A 24545-nucleotide genomic window follows, 5' to 3' on the forward strand; every position below is an offset into this window, starting at 1 on the left:
TCTACCTAAAATGCAACGCTACCTACCTCCCGGACCGTACATTGTCACGGTTTTTCCTTAAGAACTATTTGAGTCATATAAGCGAAGACGAGCGCCCTGGGTTTGAACTATTTCCCTAACAGATCCTTGCTAGAAAATCTGTAATTATTATGAGCAATGTAATTGTAATTTTGGCTCCAAAAATTAATAATAAACAAGTGGCGTTGAAACATACTTAAGTATTCCGTCGTTTTCGATAGATGTCCTCATCTTGTTGGGAGAATAACTAAAAAAAACCTTTTTTATTTTATTTTTAACTAAAAGAATATCGATCGTATCGATAGAATTAAAATTAGATCGATTAAAAACAGATATTTTCGTTTCGGATGTATTAAGTATGTAAGTACTACTACTAACTTAAATGCTGTCAACAAAAAAAAAAACAACTTTTTGGCAAACATTTTTTATTGTTTTTACACTTAAATCGAGACATTTACATCGAATATCTTACTTATCAATTATATTATTACCTTTTTTTTAGCATTCATACCAGCATCAAGCACACCTTATCCTGATGATTGTTGCTCAATACTTTTTTTTTATATATCAACTACGAATTTCAAAGAGCTCATTATATAAAACAATACCTAATTATGTATTGTAACAAAAAATTATTTCCAATATTATATCTAACACAAGTTTCATATTATAACAAGCTCTAAGAAATCTTTACAACTCTATCAGTGCTTAAAATGTAACAAGTAATTGAATTACAATTAGTAACTAATTTACTTCTGACACCACAATATTCCTTAAAGAAACTGAAAGACTGTAGTAGATATTTCTTGGTGTAAAATATTGTTATAAAATTGTTTAATGATATAAAAAAAAAAGTTGTGGTCACTTGCACATATTATATTTAAAATGAAATATAATTAGATCCAGCTCTAATAGTAATATATCAATTAATTATCAGTTGTCCACCATTCTTTCAAGAATATTATCCATCATAACACCAGAAATTTACGTATTATATTAAAATGCTATTGTCACTGATTGAGATAAAAAAGTTTTTTTTATAATAATACAACATACAAACTGAATATTGTTAGCTACTTAATTGCTTAAAAATGTTATAACTCTCCCATAAGTTGCTTTAAAAACTATTTAATTGCTAGTATTTAACTAATGTATCTTGCGTTATTATCTTTTCTCCATGGAATGATATACCTGAAACAAAATATTTCAATGTAAAAATAAAAAAAGAATTCCTTTAGAAAGGTCGCATAACAACTAATATGCATATGAAATAAAGTAGTAAATTTGTTAGAATATTGTAATACAATGGGACATACTGGAAATATATATCAAATCATTATATATAAATATACTTTATACAAATACTTTGGCACAGTTATAGTAATAAGTAAAGATAACATAGGTATATTTATGAAATTCAAATAAATTTAATTAATATTCCAAAATCTTCAAATCTCCAAAATCTTGTAATATGCCTTATTTATTAATGACAAGTTCCTGCCAAGAACAACATGTATGAAAAATTTCTTAATGATTGACTACTCAAGTAAATTAGTATAAGCGTAACAAGAAAACAAACTTCAACTGTTCACTTTCGTGTCTGCCAAACGAATCCATCCCCTTTCGCCGTTCCATAACGTCCTTTAGAAGCATGATGCAAGCTAAACCGCACCACAATTGACTGTATGATTTATTACAACATGCCGCCTCAGTTCTGACGGCTGAGACATATATAATATTATATATATATTATATGTGTTTGAGCATAATTATTTTGTATTGACTTCAAATTGTTATAGAAATGTTTTATTTATAACTTTTCAGTTCCTTGTTTTTACGTTAAACTAGTATTAAATTTATTTTTATAGTTAGTTTTATTTTTCGAAAAAAAAATTATTAACACAACACAAGAACTCCACAAAATGAGAAGGAGCATTCTTGTGAAATTTTGCTCATGTTTTATAATAATAGGGAATAAAGTTTAGATTAACTCTGTAATAATATAATTTTTTTGGGGTTGTAAAATTGTTAAGTTAAATTTAAAATTCTAAAGAGGCAAATAAAACTAAAAATCGGTAGAGATGGAAAAATAGAAATTAAACAAACCTCTAAAGAATAGTGCTCCGGAAGTCAGAATAAGTACCCATGTTATTACAATATCTATTTACTAAATGGATAGTAAATCTATTTTCCAAATTATTAATTCCAAAATGCAAAATGCTCAGGCGCCAGGATGATTATATCCGTTTAAAGTTAATATAATTAAGTCACATCTAATAACTTCTTTTCTTTTTTTTTTAAATTCTTAACAAGTGCCAAAGTAAAATTTTACAAAATAAGTTTAACAAAACAATAAGTAGTTATTTAAATGAATGCAAATTTAATGTTATAAATATAAATAATATCAAAGTATAACTTTCCAAACCAAATACAAAGTTACAATATGTAAATATTTTTTTTTGAATCCTTTGAATGCCAACTTTTTTTTAAATAAAACATTAAATTAGTTTATATAAATCACACGCGGTTCCACTACAGCGGCGAAAATAATATGTAGAAATTACATACCATAGTCCAGTTCTTTAAGTTACTTAATTAAAGTTTAAACCTCTTTGAAGTCTTTTCAAAGAATATCAAACTGGAAAAACTAATTCAGGTCACCATTACGACCCAATGACCGGAAGGAAAGTGGAGTCTTAGACAAATTTTAAAGAGCATCTCAAAGATAATAAATTAATATTAGTTCGATAATGCATAAAAATTTGCAATTTGTCGTATTTATTTTAAAGCAAAGCAACCATGTAACGTACGCCGAAACTACGTTACAACTCAAATTAATTTGTTTTAATAAATTAAGATCTTACTTAAAACATTGCGTTTTAAGTTATTAAAAACTTCAAATAAAAAAAGCAAACTTCACTTCATCAGAATCTGATTAAATCATCCTTAAAATAGTTGAAAATGCACACAGCGAAATCCTAGGTATTAAAAAGGTGTATGACTTAGTGTTATCTATCGTAAGTTTTGAACGCTCAGCTTCACTTTAATTGCAAAAATAAACATTAAATATTACCTATTCATCAGCAGTGCCCTCATCTGCTGCTGGTGTGTGCCATGTTAACCTTTCCTCATAGAACTGTATAACAACCTGTGGACATCGTACATTTGCTTGTTTCGCCGGTACCAGGTCAGCCTCATCCGTGCCCTGCCATTTCATGAGGAACATCAGCTCTCCACTACTATCTGTTGCTCCTGTAAGTGACAAAATATATTCAATTTTGTAACATAATGATTTCAAATAATTTTTAAATGGATCTAATAAAACATGATAAAACATATTAATTTATATTAACATAATAAAACAACAATCACAATAAAACATCTTTTTTTTAAATGAGACCTATGTCATAAAAGTCTTCTAAATAGTGAGTCATTATTATAACCAGACCACAACAAAAAATATGCAGTCAGTAAAAAGTTATAACTGAATGAAAAGTCATGTTTTTGTACCTTTTTATGCAAAAAATATTGTTAGTATATAAGCATGTTATGTCATGACACCCGCCCGGTGACACTGTTGAGGCCAATTGGGCCAACAGCAAAGTCATTTAGAAAATAAAAAATTACATGACATTTGGTGTTAGGTTTTCTCTGAAATAGTGTAATTAATAAACACAATGCATAGTGGACTATAAGTCAACATAGGTCTCGTTAGTGGTGGATATTTGGACCACTTTTGGTCATTCTGTTTTGGTTATCTAAACAGTATTACAATTTTATACCTATAATTTTTTCTGGTTCCAAGCCACGATCAAATCCAGAAGCTTTCTTGTCATCGCTTTTGCTTTTTTTGGCTCCTTTAAGATCAGGTGTTGCTGCAGCAGATTTTCTTTTTTTTGAATCCTTGTCTGTTTTACTAATTTTACCCTCTGCAATGATATTGATATTCAATTAGTATTTAATTTAAAAAAAAATCTTTAAAATCCAAGCGAAAGGTGTTTTTTTTAATACAGAATATTGGAGTATTATAAATGAATATCAAAAAATAAAATACATATTAATATACACCTGCTTCTTTTTTCTTTCTAGCTTCTTCAAAGGCTTGAATAAGATCAGGACAGTCAAGATTTTCTTCGGGCTCCCAAGTATTATCCTCATCACTGTAGCCTTTCCATTTTAAAAAGTATTCCACCTTAAATTTATAAATAAAAAGATTATACAAAGGAAGGCAGAAATAATATTACTGGTTATAAAAAATTAAATATGAAGAAATCTGTTATAGCATTTATTGTAAAGGAAATAAATGAAAGAAGAGAAGAAAAAAAGGTTTGTTTCTTAAATGAAAAAGAGAGTAAAAATTTTACATATTATTTCATTTATTTTTTCACAAAACCATCATAATAGATAAATTGTGATGAGAGTATTCATGTTTATTTTTATTTAGCTTTATATTTTAACCGGAAATATATTGAAATGTATTAAATAAATTTACCTTTCCGTTTCTCACACGTCGATCTAATACCTTTTCCACAGAAAATTCCTCTTCCCCTTCGGGTTCCCCTTCTTTCTTCTTCTCAGCCATCTACAGGATAAATAACATAATTGATTTCAAATAAAATAAATAATTAACGAAAACACTTAAAAGCATCATAGAAAATAATGTAAAAAAATCTTATTACATATTATATTAAAATAAATTTAAATTAAACACTATTTGGTTTTATACAGTGCGACAGTTATTTCAGAAAAAATATTTATAAAACCAGAGTTTGAGTAACAATATTTAACTTATTGTTTTTTTTTATTATTTACGTTGCACAAACTGTTTTTTTTTTCTTTTACTGTCGTGTACCTAAGCTAGTTGGACGCAAAAATAGATTTTAATGCATTTAAGTTAGTTTTATTTCTCTCAACTAATTATATTCATTTTAACTGGTTCGTCTATCCCATAAAACTAACCTATTGAACCTGAATTCCCAACAAAAATGACCTACCAACATAAATGACAACACCGGCAACAATTTAAACTATTATCTTGAAGAATATTTCTGATTATCATGAATATACATAAAAACATATTAAGGATAACAACAATGCTAACAATTATTAACACAATATTGAACATAGAACGTATAGTATTACCGCCATTTTGATTGAATCGTCATGAAGCTAACCAATATTTACATGTACATAGAACATTTATATTATTATTAAGTTTTAGATCAAATAATCGTATATTAACACATTTCCTTGACTTAAAACATCAATTTTAGCTCACCTTTTAGTTATATATAAAAATATTTACTAAAAAACAAATTAACCGGCAAAACACATTCACAATTATTGGCGATCGCTTCCCTTCCTGAATCCTGGTATAGACTTAAAATAGATTGACATAAGTTACCAGTAAAAAATTTAAAAAAAATAATGAAGAGCATAATTCATTTAGATTAATTACATTGTTCTATCCTAGATTTTTAGAAGGATAAAACGCCATGTTTAGTTCATATGTAAGAAAGAAATTTTAAATTCATTAACAATACCTCAATGTACTCAGTATCGTCTTATGCTACTGCTCCATCTACGTTACTATATTATTAATATTAGGTTATAACTACGCTGAGATTTAATATCATTTTTATCACATTATCTAATAATGACTACTCACGTAGCTATAACTTAACACATTACAGAATTTTTAATAACGTTAGATCGTTGCTCTGGTAGGGGGTCTCTTATTGAAACAACTATATTACGCGCGGTATTTCATGACTTATGTGGTCACAATATAATTTATTGTATTCCATTGAAAGTGCAGATTCGAATATGTATTTTTCAATAAAATTTCTATCAACTAAAATTGAGCACCATCGTTTACCAATTTTTTTTACTTTATTGATAGTCGAGAAAATGGGCCATATGCTGGTATTTTACCTTCGATATTGATACTGCAAGAAAATTATACAAATCTTTACACAATGAATGCGCTGCCAACCAAAGTATTTAATATGATGTCTCGGTGTGCATAAAGTTACCCATATTGATATACAAAGTTTTGTTGTGACACAACCAAAAAGGTGCAGGCACATAACACTTTCACTACTTTATTACTTTATGTAAGTGTATACGAACTATCAATTTTGACTTTTAAATTGTAAATAATTTTTCAAGCCATAATTATAAGCTTAAATAGAACTATGGCAGGCATTAAGCTTATGTGGTTTTAGCGTTAGATGTATTATTAACTCAAAAATATATACCTACCTTATAATAATATATACCTTAAGAATAAACGGCTCCAAAATTTGTTAAAATAAATATGAAATAATTAATATATAATATAAATTTCTTGTCGAAGAAGTTTTTTTCCTAAGATAATAATAAGTAAGAATGGTGTAAATGTTGATTCTGAAAAAAAACAACGGAAAATGTAATTCTTGACACACATGAAGAAGTAGCATAAGACCACATAAATGAACAATAATACCATTTATAATTTGATAAAAAAATATACAAACAGAAAACTAAAAAATTTACTTGATATTATAATGTTATATTATGCTTTTCTTTACAAATCGAAAAGTGATGAAATAATAAAAAATATATATTTTCAATTATTTATATTTTTATTGAGAACGTATTAAACGTATATAAAACTTAAAGATATAACGGCTTATACAGTGGATTAGAAATTTCAAGGAAAAAATAAATAAATACTCATTATTTGTTAAAAAACATATATGTCAAACTCTCAATCTAAGACAAAAGAGGGCGCCTCGAACTGAAGTCATTGAGAGAGATTATTTTCCAGTACGGGAAAGTTGTAAATAGTTTTCAATAAAATTTCGAGTCATCGCTAATATCAAATGCGTATCATAAATAAAAAGTGATTACATGTTTAGTAAGTGAGTGGCGAAAGTGATGAAAAACCATTAAGTGTGTGCCTTATAAAACAAAAAGCTATCTTCACATACTTTACCCCAACGCCATTTTGAGGCGAAATTTTGTATTGTAAGTGCCAAGTATTTCGCAATATTCTCTTTTCTTACCCTCGTTAAGGGTATCATCGGCTGATATTTTTATGAATGAATGTAAAAGGAGTTCGTGGCAGTATCTACCCTTTTCGAAGTGCATCAGTATTGGGTTAAGATTTGGATGCTCTGAGGTAGGTTGCTTTCAGTCTGAGTAGAAATCTTCTAATTAGATTATAAGAGATTCCTTCAGTTTAATTTATTGATATTTAACATAACTTACGTCTTTTAAAGATTTTTAATTTAAAAGGAATTATACTACTAAATTTTGGCGTGGTCTGTTATCTGTGTCGTTTCCGACTGTTGCAGATAGCGGGTGCGGAGGATGGCCCGAGGCAGTAGAATTGTTCTAATTAACTGACGGACACCGCCGGCTCTCAGCTGGCACAAGTAGGATGATTTTGTCTTGATTAACATTAATTATAAATATAGATTAAGTTCTAAACCACATTTTTTACACTTAAGTAATAATTTATTTACACTAACATAATAAAATTTGTTATTTATCTACTGTGTAGGTATATATATTATTTAGTCTTATTGTTTTGTAACATGTGTATTCTATCATGCTGTTAATTAACAATCAGTTTAAATGATTAAATTGGGCTTCATATTAAATGATATTGTAAATTATATTCTAAAAAATGTTGTACAACAAAAGTTATAAATGATTTATTTCCTATGACAATAATCACCTTTACTATATTAAGTAAGAAATAAATCAAACATACAAAAATATAATGCAATATTATTATAATTTTGATGTATTAAGTACAACATTTCTATATGTAATTAAAAATGTAACATTTCTAACATTAATTTTTAATTCTATCAAATGATCTGATTGTATTTAATTTATATATTTTGTTAACAATTATCTTTTTTATATATCTTTGTCTAAAATAAAAACAAATATTAACTAAAGAATATTTTATGATAAATGTAGTTTTGGTGAAAATGTGTTAATAAACTTTGTTTATAAACAGTTTGAAAAGGTCTATAGATACTTTATTTTTTAAATTTATAATTATATTATAAATATTTAATTTGAAAAATACTTCTATTGTTGGGGGTTGAATACATTTATCATGTCAATAAATTATAATATCGAAAGTTTGTTGAGTATAAATTAATAGTCCATATTATAATTAGACTAATATTAGCATATTGAAGTGGGTGGTGCACCTGGCTAGTTTCTAATTGCTTAGAAACTAAACTTCCTAGATATTAAACTTTAAATTTATTAATAGTATTTAAGTCAAGAAAGGTTTCTTTTTGATTAAACTTTTGTAAACAACAAAATAGATAACGTTCAGTAAGCAGACAAAGAAGGAAAATTAAATCTATATGTCAAACAAAATCCATAGTATAAAATAATTACTAAAATTACACTCTCTGGACATGTATTGCCTGAATTATATTATTTATTGATATATTTATGTAATTATTTGTTATTGTCAGAACTATAAATGTAAAATATTCACTTTAGCAATAAAAAAATAGCAATAAATGTTTTTTAGGGGTGTGCAAAATTTCAAAGGGTAAAATACAGGCTGTCTGTCAGGGTTGAAAATCCATTTGACAAAAAGGGAAAAAATTGTTAACTAAAGATCCACTAAACAATTTTTATAAGTTTTTCCATGTATGTTTTTTGTGTTGCTATAGTCAAAACAAACCATTGTATTTTAGTTTGATTGTTACTATAAATTATTAGTTACAAATATAATATAGTATTTATTGTTTTTGAATTAATCAAAGTATTGCTCTCTATGCTTCATATACACTATTTTACAGATAAAAATGCCACGTCCGGGCAGTCTGAAAGACCCTGACATAGCAGAATTGTTCAGTAAACATGACCCAGAGAAGATCTTTGAAGATCTACGTGAAATTGGCCATGGGTCCTTTGGTGCGGTGTACTATGCCCGATGTAATCTCACCAAAGAGATTGTTGCAATCAAAAAGATGTCCTACCTTGGAAAGCAAAGTGAAGAAAAATGGCAGGACATCCTAAAAGAAATCAAGTGAGTTCAATTTTTTTTTTTAATTATTCCTTTTATTTCGTTTTCCTGTATACAAATATTGGATTTGCCTCTGTTGGACAAATAAAAAGTAATCATAAAATTGAATGTTCAAAGTAACTTTTTGTGACCTTCCCAGGTTTTTAAAACAGTTGGATCACCCTAATACCATAGAATATAAGGGATGTTACAAAAGAGAGCATACAGCATGGCTTGTTATGGAGTACTGCGTGGGCTCAGCCTCGGATATTATTGAGGTATATTTTATATCTACTATAACGCTATTTGTGGTAATTTAAAGATATTTAATTTTTCCTCTAACCACTTATTTTTGGTTTATGAAACACTATTTTATAATATTAAAATAGTGTAATTAAATATGTGTTAATGATGTTTTTTATAATGAATTAAATCAATTTCGATCTCTACTAATTTGGGTCCATTAATTTCGTTACTTATCAGCTATAAATAAAATGTTTTTTTATAATTGATTTAATTAGTTTATTTTATTTACGTGAAAGTTAAATGGAAAATTATGAAGTACATAATATACAATCCCATTGTTATTGTTGGATTGTTACTCTATTCCTTAAAAATATTTATATATTAAAATAGTTACTGCAACATAAAATCTATTTTAAATTTTATTTACAAAACCAAAAAAAAAAAAAACGTTTGCATATAAGATTTATTTATGTACGTAATAATAATATTATTTGAAGTCGCGATGTCGATAGTGCAAATTCAAAATATGTGCAATTTCCGAATGAGGTCATTAATGTTTCTGAGAAAGAGACGTGATTTAACTGAACATAATATTATACATTGCTTCGAGCTTTTGAGTCATCTTCCAATCAGAGTCAACTGTTACGACTGTAATATCGTATTATCAGTCGATATTACACATATCGACGAACTTATCAAAATTCCACCTTATTTCAGATAACCGATATTGAAACATTGATTCATCTGTTATACAATATATTTCAAAAAGTCATTCCTAATGATATTATAGGAGTATTAGCGATAATATAGATTAAAAAGGCCTTCCTTGTGATTCGAGCTCGCTTCATATTAACATTTTTCGAAATTGGCTCAATAGTTTAGACGTAAAAGCGTAACTGATAGACATACAGAGTTTGCATGTATAATATTATTATAGATATACCTAGATCCGATTGTACACAACCGATTCCCGAGATAGGCTTTTTATAAATAATAAATTCGTACGAAACTGAGGCAGATAGCCAGTTTTCTTTTACAAATTATCGAACTGTCGTACTTTTACCGTAATATTATTATTTTTTTGTTAATCTATTATTCGGAAAACTTAAATCATATAAACGTCAAGTGCCAAGAAACGTTATCGGTCACCCAGTAATGAATGCAAGACGCATGCCGACGCATGCGTAAAATGCTAATTACATAATTATTTATTTGTGTTAAAATGTAAAACGTATTTCCTGTTTATGCGACACCGGAAAAGCGACGAGATTTCGACCAAGCGGGTCATCGGGGCTTTTTATTTGTTTATTAATGACAGGAAGACATTAAAATTCTATGGAATTGTATCAAAAGTCACACATTTAAGCATATTTTTTTTTAATTCAATTAACTAATTCTGTCCTCCGATGTATGATCGTGTAAATTTTGAAGACGAAATATATATTTCTTTTTTATAATGATATTAATATTATGAAAATTTGATGGATTTCGGATCTAATTAGTTTTTTTTTAAATATTCTGTATATCCTTCTTCTCGCACCATTAGAATTTACTAAGAATATATTAGGTTAGTTATGTAGACTTTTTTTATTGAATATGTAGGCGGACGAGCGATTGGACACCTTATGGTAAGTGGTCACCAACATAGACATTGGCATTGTAAGAACTGTCTATATTGCTATAGGTTCTTATTGGAAGCAAATAAAATTAATTATAATTATTGAATTTCATTTAACACTATATATTGATGTTTTTACCGTTAAGTAAATAACGAAACAGTAGAACAGTTAATGACTAGTGTATTGTAATATTAATAACGAAATATAACTACCGGCGGTAGGGCTATGTGCACTGGTGACAGGGCTTTGTGCAAGCTCGTCTGGGTAGGTACCACTCACTCATCAGGTATTCTACAGCAAAACAACATTACTTGGTATTGTTTTGTTCCGGTATGAAGGGTGAGTGAGCCAGTTTTATTACAGGCACAAGGGACACAACATCTTAGTTCCCAAGGTTGTTTTTTTATATTATAGATAGGCGGACGAGCAAATAATTCACCTGTTGGTAATTTGTCACCAACGCTCATAAAAAGTGAGGAGCGCTCACTTTTTACCTTGTACAGATCCTTACGAGACACGGATGTTTTGGAAGGTATCTGTGCAGGGTGGCTCGTAGAGCCAATGTAAGTGTGTCATGAATGTGTCCATAATGAAGACACGGCATCACGGCATTTATCAGTTCAACGAGAGGACGGCGATGGTTGCGTACTGCGAAAATGTCATGTTTCTAAAGGAGCAAGCGGACCGCACAAGAGAGGAAGATGTCACTGCTGAGCTCTCACGCCGAGGGCATAGGCGGCTGGTCGATAGCTACCTCCCAAATTGATAGCCTACCTATTCTATAAAAAAAATCTCATCAAACAAATCCACCATGCGAGATTCTTTGTTGCTCTAAGCTTAGTTGAAATGTCGGTATTACACCACACTATTCGAATTCGGGTTGGGGGATACAATTATAGCGGAACTTCATCCGACAGTTTTCAGGACAATATTATTTTTAAACACAAATTAGACAAACGAAAACTCAATGGCGCTAACATGGGCTTGAACCCGCAGACTTAAAGATTTAAGTTATTTCACCACTGAGTTACCTCGGCTCTAATTATATAATCCATAGCAAAATATTACATTTGAATCCTTCCATCTGTTGAGGGGTGATGATGTCACATTGTCCGACATATGACTATAAAGAAATTATTATTTGTACCAGGTCCATAAACGTCCATTACGCGAGGAAGAAATAGCAGCAATTTGCGAGGGTGTCGTGTGCGGATTGTCATATTTGCACAGCCTGGGTCGCATTCATCGTGACATCAAAGCGGGTAACATTCTACTCACCGAGAATGGCACGGTGAAACTGGCGGACTTTGGTAGTGCAAGTATAAAGTGTCCGGCCAACAGCTTCGTGGGCACGCCGTACTGGATGGCGCCTGAGGTGATCCTGGCGATGGATGAAGGCCAGTACGATGGAAAGGTATTTTGTGATTTTATAACATCTTATTATGTTGTTATTTCCTAATTCATTTTCATATTTAAAAATAAACTACCGAAATACTCTTAATTCCAATATTTTTAATGACTTTAATTGGTAAGGTATTTGGTTTAAATATTATTTGTGTTGTCAATTACTTTTTAATTGCGAAATTAATAACAAAATAAAAATAAAATTATAGGTGGATGTTTGGTCTCTCGGTATAACGTGCATCGAATTGGCGGAGAGGAAACCTCCCTATTTCAACATGAATGCTATGTCTGCTCTCTATCACATCGCGCAAAACGATTCACCTACACTACAGGTGAGTTTGATTATTATTCATTTAGCTGATAAAGGTTGTTATATAAACATAATAATTACAATTCCGAGATAAAAGGTTTATTAAACACCTTAGTAATTAATTATTACATTAAAGTTATATAGGTTTTGAGTAGATTTTGACTCTATATATTTTTAAGATGACATAAAAAATATATTGTTCAGAGCTTGTATGTATATATACTAGCTCTAAACAAAGTTAATTAATCAGCAGCTGTACTCATATCATATTGGCTAATGTTATTGAATTGTCATTATTTAATTTATTCAGCCTCTTGGTTCGAAATAATATAACCTACATTAAAAACTTTTGTTTAGGCGCCAGAATGGACGGATACATTTAGATATTTCGTGGAGGCGTGTATGCAGAAAAATCCTCAAGACCGGCCGTCGTCAACCAAGCTGCTGTCTCATCCGTACATCACCCGACCGCGCTCGCCCAACGTGCTCGTGGACCTCATACAGCGCACCAAGGCAGCCGTGCGGGACTTGGACAATCTCAACTACAGGAAAATGAAGAAGATTCTCATGGTTGATGCCGACAATGAGAGTGCTATCGGTGAGCTTAACGTTTTTTTTATTTTATGAATCAAGAGATACCGCGAATATTTGGTTATCATTGATTATAATGATTTGGATGTCCTCCAGTACGAGGCACGGAAGTGTTGATTCTGCCAAATTCTAAACTTTTGGCTGCTACTGAGCATTTCCTAACCGTCTTTCGAACGTCCGTAACCGTTGTCGAAAAAGTCAATAACTTAGTGGCCCGGCCCTAAACCACCACGAACTCTGCTATCTTTTGAGCTGTCTACTACTTCTCTAATGTTTGCATAAAAATATATTTTTGGACAGAGTACTTATAAAGCTGTTTGTGCTTCCCAGGTGACAGCGAAGAGACGGCGGAGGAGCGGTCCGGCGGCGACAGCTCCAAGTCCAACTCGGCCACGTCGGAGCACAGCGCGGCGGGCGCGTCCAGCCAGAGCTCGTCGTCCGGCAGTCTGCGGAGGCGGCCGCATCCCGTACGTACACGATACACGCTCTTACATTAGTCGTCGTATTTGTCTCATACTTAAACCGTATATAATCATATTTATCTTGATATGCTAAAAACTATGACATTCTGATTGGCCCAATTGGATGAAAATAAAATCAACGGGGTTGAAATCAAAATCCTCGCTCAGCTGTTAAGGCGCATAACATTACATAGTATAGAAGATTTTCCAAACTTTAAAACCCATACCTCTGTCTTATAGCTTAAGCTGTGTGTTAATAGTCCTTCAGTCGTGACACTGCCATTTACTTTATGAATATATTAATTTGTTTTTTTTTATTGTTCATCAACAATAATCAACATATAAAGAAGCAATTTTTGCAATTTTTTATTATTATATGCATATTAGGAATGATTTATAATTTAATACATTGAATACAAATATCTTATGCTTTGATTTTATCACTGGCTGATATCCAACATATTCCCATATAATATATAAACACAAAACGTTTCGATTTACGTATTGTTAAATTATAAGATAGATAATTTTAGCCCTCAAAATAAAATAAAATTTAATTATTTTATTTAAAAAATAAACTAAATATTAGTTAGTATTTTTTGAAACCTTTGAATTTTACTGTCAATAAAAATCTAATCTAATCCCATAGTATATTATTCAACTTGCTGTTAGTTCTTATCCTTAAGTATAAAAAAAAAAACAAATTTTAAATATTACATATAACACCTTCATTCAATATGCTGAAAGGTTTATACTTTATAAAAAATCAAACTATAGCACACGGTTATTCAGAACAGTTTTATTTCGTTTAGTTCTTTTTTTTTTTTTTTGTTCATCGTTAACATCACGAAACAAATACAAATCTGACAACATATATATTCTTCCAGCTGAATGCAAACCACCAAAATCAGCAACAGCCGCAATACCAGCAATACAACCACCAACCAGCTCACTCCGCCAGGTATCACTTTGTGTGTCCACCCTTACAAGAACTCTTCCATTATAAATGAACAATTGGTGTAACTTAATAAAAAAAAAAACACTTTGGAATATGGCCTGTAACTATCCACAGGCTTTTTTATTTTTCAATTTTTCTTATGTGTATAAAGCCTGTGTGGAATTAGCTTTACTCTGATAAAGTTATCACAAACTGGAATGATTATGGTCCATTATATAGTAACGGTATATCTTAATCTCTTCTTTTGTAAATAAAATTATAGTACTTTTATATAAACTAAATATGCATATTAAATACCATATATATTAGCTAGTTTTGAAAATAATGAACCACTTGTGTTTTCAACTTGGCTATTTCACATTAAACATTTTCTGTGATCTATGATTGGTTGTACATATATTATCTTTTCAAACAATTTTCTATTTATAATGGAGACAACCTTATAACCCTATAATGCCAATTCACTTGCACTAACACCAACATTATTTATATCTTAACACAAACACCCTTTTTTATATTTTTATGTACTTTGCTTTTATTGCTTTGTTTTTATCACCAATGCTAGTATCGCAATCTATCAGAACAAAATCGGAAGTATGATCCGATCCAACCTATATCATTATGCTTAATCCATCACTGGCAGCACCTCACGCATTAGATAGCAATCTTCCTTTCAGAGCTCGCAAGCGTTGGCTTTACTTATGTTGCTGTTTCATACGCAGAGAAAGCGAGAGTCCCATCCCGGGCTCGCACGACGACTACGTCAATAGGGAAGTGCTCCGGGATTACGCTAACAGGGATTCCCTGTGTGATGACTATGGGGACGATTACGCAAACAGGGAAGCGATCAGAGAGGCCCAGAGGGAAAGAGAGAGGGAGAAACAGGCCAATGAGTATAGGGAGTATGTGAACGCGCCTTCGTCGTGGCAGCAAGATAGCGGCGATGATAACAGGAACACACAGCGCCGGCAGTCGCATAGAGGTAAAAATTTCATTTCAATATATATGTCCCTTTGATCAAATTACATACGCAGGAGATATTATAGTTGTGTGACAGTTGTACTCCCGGTTCCCTATGTGATAACTACCTTTATCATTTCCTTTTTTAACTCAAAAACTATGAATTTGTTTTCAGGTGTCAGCAATAACGTTTCGGCTGCGATATCTCTGGTGTCAGAGCATGGCGCAAACAACTTCGCAACGATACGAACAACCAGTATCGTGACCAAACAACAAAAAGAACACAATCAGGTTTTTACGAATTTGATTACCGTTTGATTAAACCTAATGGCGGTATTGTATTTGGCGTAGCGTGTTTGCATTCATTTGTGTTTTCTACTGTTTTAATACTTTTTTTTGGATTAATTAGATTGCAATATTTTGATATATTTTACTATATTGCGGACTCAGTTCTATTTGCAGAAGATGTGTATGTAATTTTTGTGCATATACCAAGTTTTTGGTCTTAAAATGCTAAGTAAAGTACAGTGCTGCTCTGAAACAATGTTAAATAAAAATCGACGTTATTGTTACTTTCGAATATCTCGTATTCCCTTCCTATAAACAATCATGTTCGCAGGAGATGCACGAGCAGATGTCGGGCTACAAGCGCATGCGACGAGAGCACCAGGCGGCGCTGCTGAAGCTGGAGGAGCGCTGCAAGGCCGACGTGGAGGCGCACAAGGCGCAGCTCGACCGCGAGTACGACTCCTTGCTGCAGCAGCTCTGCAGGGAGCTGGAGCGCCTGCAGGTACGCCCACTTACTGATCGTACTTTATTAAGACATTCTGGTACGAAATTACGATATTGAACTAAAATCCTTTAGTTTTGGATTTTACCCTAATCTTTTCGTTAGTTTAGTTTAATGTCATGTCAGTAGAAAAATATGTTACATATTTTTCTTTTCCTTCAATTTTAATAGACTAAATAAAAATGAGACTTATTTCTTCATTATATTTAATGAACAAAAAGTTCAGAGCTTTATTGTCCTCAGTTGATTTAACCTATTTGTTTAGTAGTAGAATAACGAGAAAAAAATACATATTTTCAGACGAAACATGCTCAAGAACTTGAGCGAAAATCTAAGCAGAATACAGCAGCAGAAAAGAAACTCATTAAGGATATAACAGCACGCCAGGAACAAGAGCGGAAAGCCTTCGAAACGCAACGCAAGCGCGAGTACAAGGCTAACAAGGAGAGATGGAAAAAGGAACTCAGTATGGACGACGCCACGCCTAAGAGGCAGAGGGATGCTACATTACAGTAAGTGTCGTTTGTCTTTACTTTATTTTTTATAAAACATTGTGCTATTTGAATATAATTTATTTTCGACATAAACTTCATTCGATAAATACATTCAGGATTTAGTGCTTTTAAATATCTAAAGACCTAGATTTAAGTTGTGCTTATGTAATTAAAATAACATTTCGCTTGGGACTAATTCAATTGTATTAACTAGTTACTGTTTTTGTTATTACTACAGCAATGTTTAATTTATAATTTAGCTTTACAACATTTGTTAGAATTTTAATTGTCCGAGAAAATGATGACATATGAATCCCACTACATCTCAATGATATGGACTAACCTATTTACGTCATTAAATAACTTAATAATACTGTTTGAATTATTATCGAATTATATATGTTGTCCTTATTGTATCACTTTTTAAACTGTCTATCTGGTGTTCTGACAGGTCCCAGAAGGACAACCTGAAGCAAGCGGAGGCGGCGGAGGAGGCGCGACTGGTCCGGTCGCAGCGCGAGTACCTCGAGCTCGAACTGCGTCGCTTCCGGCGTCGCCGCATGTTAGCGCTGCACCACAAGGAGCAGGAGCTGCTCAGAGAGGTACGCCGCGACCAGCCGCACCTTGGGATGGCAGACCTGTTAGTTAGCGATAGACATGCTTCAACAATACAAAACATGATAGTATAAACATAACATTATTTACAAGATTCATCAACTAAACTTAAAAATGTCTTGCATTCTTGATTATTGATATACAGTTCGAGATGACGTTTTACCTTTTCGTAATATAATTGTATATTAAATTATAGAAGTTATTGTAGGAACTAAACAAGCGACAAACGCAACTAGAGCAGGCACATGCGATGTTGTTACGTCATCACGAAAAGACACAAGAGCTGGAGTACAGACAGCAGAAGGGCGTGCATGCATTAAGGTAACATTAATGTATTTTCCACCATTCTACGGAAGAAAAACAGATTGTATCGCATGTAAACAAAAAGTATTTATTCCAATGACACTTATTTTTATTTTTTTTTATTATACCTATTTAAACTATTTGGTTACTATATTTTATAAATGAATTATTTTTAAGAAAAGAAAATGTATAAAAGACATATATAATACGCGCATACTCTGAACTAAGTTGACCGGACTATACTGGAATGCCAATAAAAAATTTTTACCAGTTCGCATTCGCTCCTGAGATTAATTAGGAGCGCACTTCGTTCCAAGGGGTGTAAGGAGGAACTATTGTTTAGAAAAGTCATATTTTATGTCATTTGCAGTGTGATAAAATTGTTGTTTGGTAATCATTCTAAACTATGTGAAACATTTGTTATATTTACTTTGTAAATACCTGCTTGACTATTTTTAGGCAACATATAAAATATGATTTAATTCCATTGGCATATTTAAGTTAGCCCTGCTCTTGTCTACAAAATATATAATCATATATTTCCATTTTTCCTTCTTTTGATTTTGAAGTGTTTATAAACTTGTCTGTATTTTCTTTTATATAGTTCAAGTCACAACTGTTGTCTCTAAATATTTCTGAAGTAATCTACTTGATTTACCCTCCTTAATTCTTGATAGAATAGGCTGTACGGTTGCCATGCGTATGGTATTGTAAATATCCCACTTATGGGCCTTTTATGAGCATCTGCATGAAATGGTTGACTACATTTTCCTTTTAAGTTTCATGAAGAATTCATTATTTACGAAAATCTTATTGCGTGTTATGTTAAAAGTCAATTAGCCTTATGAAGATTTAAATGTTTTTTACACAATGTAAACAATAAAATTTTGATTTAAGCTGTATACATAATGTAATTAAAATTGTAACACTATTTACAAAGAGAGGAACAACTAGCCAACCAGCATGCGACGGAGTTAGCCAATCAACGCGACTACATGCAGCGCGCCGAACACGAGCTACGTAAGAAACACGCACTTCAATTAAAACAGCAACCTAAGAGCTTGAAGGTAAGATTGTGTTTAATATTTTGGATTCCAACTGGAGACCGAGATTTGCCGTGGCTATAATTTGGGAGAATTTAGCCATAGTTGCAGTAAAAAAACAGCCACGTATTATATATATATTCGAAGCTGAACAATTTCATGAATTACCTTTGTTCATTTTCATAGCAAAAAGAGATGCAGATACGCAAGCAGTTCCGTGAAACATGCAAGATTCAGACTCGCCAGTACAAAGCGCTCAAAGCGCAGATATTGCAGATGACACCTAAGGTACACCTATTTACATTACGAATTCTTATAACAAAAACGTTTCATTTATTAATCATTGTTTATTAATAATTGTTAGCTCAAAATAAATTTGTTTAACTTGCTTATTTTTTTCTAAACTAAGCTTAGCAATTTTAATAAAAACATAATTGAAATAAATTTAAATTTCGTAACTGGTGGCAATTATTTCGTACAAATATAACTTTAAAATTAAAGGCTTTTTATTGTGTTGTTTATTTAGTATAAAAATATTTGAGTATGTTTAAAAAAATAGATTGGGATAAAACAGGTAATAAGAAAATTCTGATTAGATCATGTGAATTTTTAATTACGATATCTTAATATAATTAGGAGCAACAAAAAGAAGTAATAAAATCGCTTAAAGATGAAAAACGTCGCAAGCTTGTGCTTCTTGGAGAACAGTATGATCAGAGCATTAGTGAGATGCTGCAGAAACAGACTGTACGTCTCGATGAAAGTCAGATGGTAAGTTCATAATTATGGCTTATAGCCTTAACAAAGCATTTATCTAAAATTCTAAATATCAAAAACACATACTGCGATTCGTCTTATTAATATTATTTCATCGAATTTTTACGTATAAAATTAACTATAACAAAATGAGAATATTGTATATTATTTAATAGATTTTATCTTACACATTATATAATTCCAGATGGAGTGCCAGCAGCTCAAGATGCAGCTCGGACACGAGCTGGATATGTTGACAGCATATCAGAGCAAGAGCAAGATGCAGGCCGAGGCGCAGCGCAACCGCGAGCGCCGCGAGCTGGAGGAGCGCGTCGCCGTGCGCCGCGCGCTGCTCGAGCAGAAGGTAGCCATTACATCTATATTTTGCTGCATTTGGTTAAACGTGTTAATCTCAGGTCTACTACATTATATTACGTTAGATGAAACACGTACATTTATTGATGAAAGTCTGTCGTCGGATATTACATTTATGTATCCTTCTTATGTAAGCGAGAGATATGTGGACTCCTGGTCACTTACTAGACTACCCTCTAAGAACCACGACGGAATCACGTCGTCAACGAATCACCGACGTCACCTCACAAAACACTTATAGCTAGCCTGCTTCTGTGGGCTTCCTTTACCTTGATTGTTTTTTTATTTTTAAATTGTTATACAAGTAATATGTGAAAGATAAACAGCCTAATAGTCAATGTACAATTCAACACTTGTGTTTAATGTTTTCCAGATGGAGTCTGAGTGCGCGCAGTTCGTAGCGGAACGAGCCGAACGTACTCGCATGTTGCACGAGCGTCACGAGCGTGAGCTCGAACATTTCGACAACGAAAGCGCACGCCTTGGCTTCAGGTTAATTTTTACCACTATTACACGTGATTTTAAATTTAATAAGCTTGGAATGAAAGTCTAAATAATTCAGAAGACATATATAATCTAATTTAATATTAATTATTGCAGCGCAATGGCCATTGCGGAAGGTAGCCGGGAGGGTTACGGCGAAGAGGAACAATCTTTGTCCGGTTCCATGCTGTCGCTCGCGCACAGCAACTCCTCCGCAAGCTTCCCCGCCGGATCGCTGTAACACACATACACACACACACACACACACACACCGCTCAACATACGATCGCACCCCGATCTCCTCTCATACCCACCATATACGCTTACACATTTTCCGGTTAGCGCTGTCGCTAGTAGTGGTTGTAGATTTTGACACTTGTCTAAGAAAGTATTATAAAATAAATATATAGCTTTATTCGTAGATTTTCAGCAATCCCTTTAGGATTCTGCGTATAGTATTAATGTGGATGACTTTCAGTGATTTTAAAATGCATAATTTTTTTATACTGTTTTGAGGATGTACAAACAGTATGCTTATAAAAGGCTTATTATACAGAATATAAGCAAAAATGAGTTATATTTTTTTTTTACATTGGCGATCTTACAAATTAGACGAGGTTTTAATATGTAATAGCTAAAATGCTTTCATACATTTTTAAATATAATATACATACTAACTGAGGGTGTTTTGACGGAACATGTATAAAAAGAAGAAGTCGATTTTTATCAATTTTGTAAATACATTAAAAGATGTAGATACAAGTGTTGACATCTTCATTATTTTATCGCTCAAATAAATTTATTTACAAAGGCACAATGTAACAAAACTGAAACCGAGACATTGAATACAAGTCTTTCATTGTTTTAACAGAAGGTCATAAAAATAGTCAACAGAGATTTAGATATTTTAACTATCATTAAAAAAATATATTAAATAAGGAAAGGTCAAAGTATATTTTAGAATACTTAGCGACAGCGCATCATTTCATAATACATTTTATTTATAACTGAGACTGTCTAGCCCTCCCGTTGTCAGGTTTCCATTTTATTCGACGAAATATAGCGACGCGCAATATAAAATATTATTTATTTTTAAAGACTAATTCATTATTTGAATTTATTCTATAATTATCACAAATTGAATTAAACACGACGATATTTTCACTTAATTGTGAATTTTATAGATAAGTATAACATAATATGAAAAATATGTTGCTTATTATTTTTTGTTAATAATTATATTTATGTTATTGTAAGTCTTCCAAAAAATACGACAGTATTTAAATTAGCCAATATATAGGGCCCGGGAGGGCGTTTCCTATACTATTAAAATATTAAGTTTATAGCACTCCAAATTAATTAATTCTGTAAATGAAAGCATTAGTATGTTTCTAACACTAGAATTTTTTTTTTAATTGAATTATATAAATAATATGAAAATTATATATATATGACAACAATATTTGCAATAAGTTATACTGCATTTAAATGCTCAGTGTCGAAACACAATTATAAAAGAAAACTTATTGCCGTAAGACCACTTAGTCTTAGAAACATATTTGTGCAGGAATAAATGATAATTGTATGTTAATAAAAGTTTATTCGCGATATGTACCGAGAGCGTGTTTATTGATAACAGTGACATGAGTATGAATGAGCCGCTTATTAGAAGTTTTACTCAGAACGATACTTGGCTCTGTTGATTTAATTGATGTAAAATGGTTATGTATGAAAGTGATTCCATGCATTCCTTATACTTCCCTGTTTTATTGCAATATTTGATGGTATAATATGGTCGTTTTTAGAGTTTTCTTTAAAACGTGACGTGGAGAAAAATTATTCTCATATATATAATGCAATATTGATATAACGCCATTTATGATCGGTAATGCATTTTATATAAAAAGAGGAAAATAAATAACGATTGGGCCGTCCAACCACGTATGTACCAATCAATAAAACAACAGAGCGAAGCCTAAGTAGGAGGCATGGTTAAAACCATAAATCTAGTACTCTTGATCTATTCTTGTATAATATTTAGTCTATCGTAAGTTTCTAGGGGTTCTAGCCAATTTTTCATCTTGAGCCCTTTCAAATAATTCAAGATTGAAAAATTCCATAATAGTATACCGCGAGAAAACGTCAAATGATATTCTAAGGTAAACTTTGTAGTGTAACCGGGAAATGTTCATCCTCAAAGTATACGCTTAAGATGTTCGACAAATTAAAGGCATTAAGTAGGCGAATGTAGTCGCCGACGCCGGCCCCGCGCGCCTCACACGCTTGTAACTATTCGACAGAGGTATATTATTATTTATAATATTAGATAGTCAAAATTCTTATATTCATATCACTAGTTTTAATTTAGGCGCCATTTTTATACATAATATTTAGTATGTTAAACTTATTTTATAAAGCGACTAAAAGTGTTTGAGTTGGCCTAGAATTTTATTTCCTCTGTTAGATATTGAAATTGAACCAATGTTAAGTGAATTATGCTTGCGTTAGATGATTTTTAGACTTTAAATATGTATGTAACACGCTTTATTATATGAAAAATGCAGGTGCTGTGTATTGAATGTTGTATAACTGACTGCTAATTATGTTTTGTAAATATTATAATAATATATATGTATGTAACATAACAAACACACAATTTGCCTTACCGGTGGCGGGACGCGCGCGGCTCGGCGTTTTGTATATAAAGAACAATAATATATAATTAACTATTACATAGTTTGTTACTTTTGTAAGAAGCGAGTGCGGTATGGTGTACATTGAAGTGCGACGCGTGGCGCCCCCGCGCGGGGAACTGCAAAGTGCTATTTTTTTTTAATTAGTATTCTAATACATTGTTGTATTGTCAACTAAGCTTACCAGTCATGTATGTATAGACGAATACATATTATTATTTAATTTAACGCCGATTTTAGTCATAATTATCCAAATTTAGTTAATTATTATTTTTATTGTATTCTCTATCTATTCCTATATCACATTGCTTGTAAGCATCACACTATGTGATCGTTTTGTATTATTTGAGTCTGTTAGTGGTTTATTATTAAGATATTTCAAGATTCGAGACTAGACAAAAATACATGTATAAATATATAAAACATATTTGAAGTAATTTTACTGTTTTTGACAATAACGTCGATACACAATGGTACTAAATTATTTTGTGAAAAATATGAATAGTATTTTACTTTCATTTTAACATGTAGTAGTAGTAGAGAATTATGTTTGGCATTGTGTACCGATGTGTACAATCGTATCCTCGACACTTTCCTCCTCCCGAACTGACCAAATTAATGACAATAATTTGTAGACAGCCTAACAAGACTCGCCATCTTGTCTCCGTACTGTATGTATGTTTAAACGGACCGCTTAGAGAGTGCAGCGGTGGTCGTGTATACTTTGAAATCACTTTAATTGTATATTCAACTGAATGTAATACGCGTACAGCATAAATCATACAAATTATGATATGATTTCTCATTTTATATTTTGGAAATTTAGATGTAAACACATGATAATATTAAAATATGGCAACGAAATTTAACAGACCGATATATTTGTCAACTTTATTAGTTGTGTAAGTCCAGTGATATTTTTATATTTAAGATATTTTTTTGTAAAAATGTCGGTGTTGTTTGTGATCATAAATAACCACCGTTGTACACTAATAAGGTCGTAGCAATACCTGGAAACGAAGCACTAAGGAATTGAAACGTAAGCTGTAACTAAGCTTGAGTGCAGTAGTTGGTTGGTACTTAATGTTAGGCGCGTAGCTTTTCGCTGTTGTAGTGCCTCTACCTAAGCCGTGCAAAAGTAAATTATTAGATTAAAATTGAAGACACAACTATTAAAATACCTATATTAAAATAAGACGTTCACATACCGTACAAATAGCTGCATCGGCAAGAGGTACGAGTGTAGAGCGTAGGTGCATCGGTATCCCTCTTCCAACCTCCCACCACATGCTAGTTAGACTAAGAGTGTTATCACTTCTCACCCGTAATGTCGACAGTGACATAATATTAATACTATAGAAGTACCAAACTCGTAGTTAGCGATCACGTATTATG

At 31.7% G+C, this 24545-nt stretch overlaps 2 protein-coding genes across 4 annotated transcripts; one reads left to right on the plus strand and one right to left on the minus strand.

The window, feature by feature from the left end:
• Positions 1–432: 432 nt before the first annotated feature.
• LOC126775367 (chromobox protein homolog 1-like) lies at positions 433–5383 on the minus strand. 2 transcript variants are annotated; one of them, XM_050497243.1, is made up of 6 exons: positions 5297–5383; positions 4511–4600; positions 4087–4210; positions 3801–3947; positions 3092–3270; positions 433–1209 (listed from the first exon to the last, which is right to left on the minus strand). In XM_050497243.1, the coding sequence occupies exons 2-5, from the start codon at positions 4598–4600 to the stop codon at positions 3092–3094; spliced, it is 540 nt and encodes a 179-aa protein (XP_050353200.1). In that variant the 5' UTR covers positions 5297–5383; the 3' UTR covers positions 433–1209. The 2 variants fall into 2 exon arrangements, with proteins under 2 accessions (XP_050353200.1, XP_050353199.1); XM_050497242.1 differs by lacking the exon at positions 5297–5383 and adding an exon at positions 5013–5136.
• Positions 5384–6799: 1416 nt separating this feature from the next.
• Positions 6800–23542, plus strand: LOC126775360 (serine/threonine-protein kinase Tao). Of its 2 annotated transcripts, XM_050497233.1 has the most exons (21): positions 6800–7029; positions 7359–7439; positions 8844–9073; positions 9210–9327; positions 12065–12328; positions 12528–12650; positions 12986–13226; positions 13550–13686; positions 14568–14641; positions 15316–15620; positions 15774–15889; positions 16218–16388; positions 16689–16900; positions 17334–17484; positions 17706–17818; positions 18741–18867; positions 19030–19131; positions 19480–19614; positions 19805–19963; positions 20348–20466; positions 20575–23542. In XM_050497233.1, the coding sequence occupies exons 3-21, from the start codon at positions 8850–8852 to the stop codon at positions 20696–20698; spliced, it is 3015 nt and encodes a 1004-aa protein (XP_050353190.1). In that variant the 5' UTR covers positions 6800–7029; positions 7359–7439; positions 8844–8849; the 3' UTR covers positions 20699–23542. The 2 variants fall into 2 exon arrangements, with proteins under 2 accessions (XP_050353190.1, XP_050353191.1); XM_050497234.1 differs by lacking the exon at positions 6800–7029 and having other exon boundaries at positions 7357–7439; positions 15361–15620.
• The last annotated feature ends 1003 nt before the right edge of the window (positions 23543–24545 follow it).

Source organism: Nymphalis io, chromosome 18, assembly GCF_905147045.1.
Source record: "Nymphalis io chromosome 18, ilAglIoxx1.1, whole genome shotgun sequence".
Lineage (NCBI taxonomy): Eukaryota > Metazoa > Arthropoda > Insecta > Lepidoptera > Nymphalidae > Nymphalis > Nymphalis io.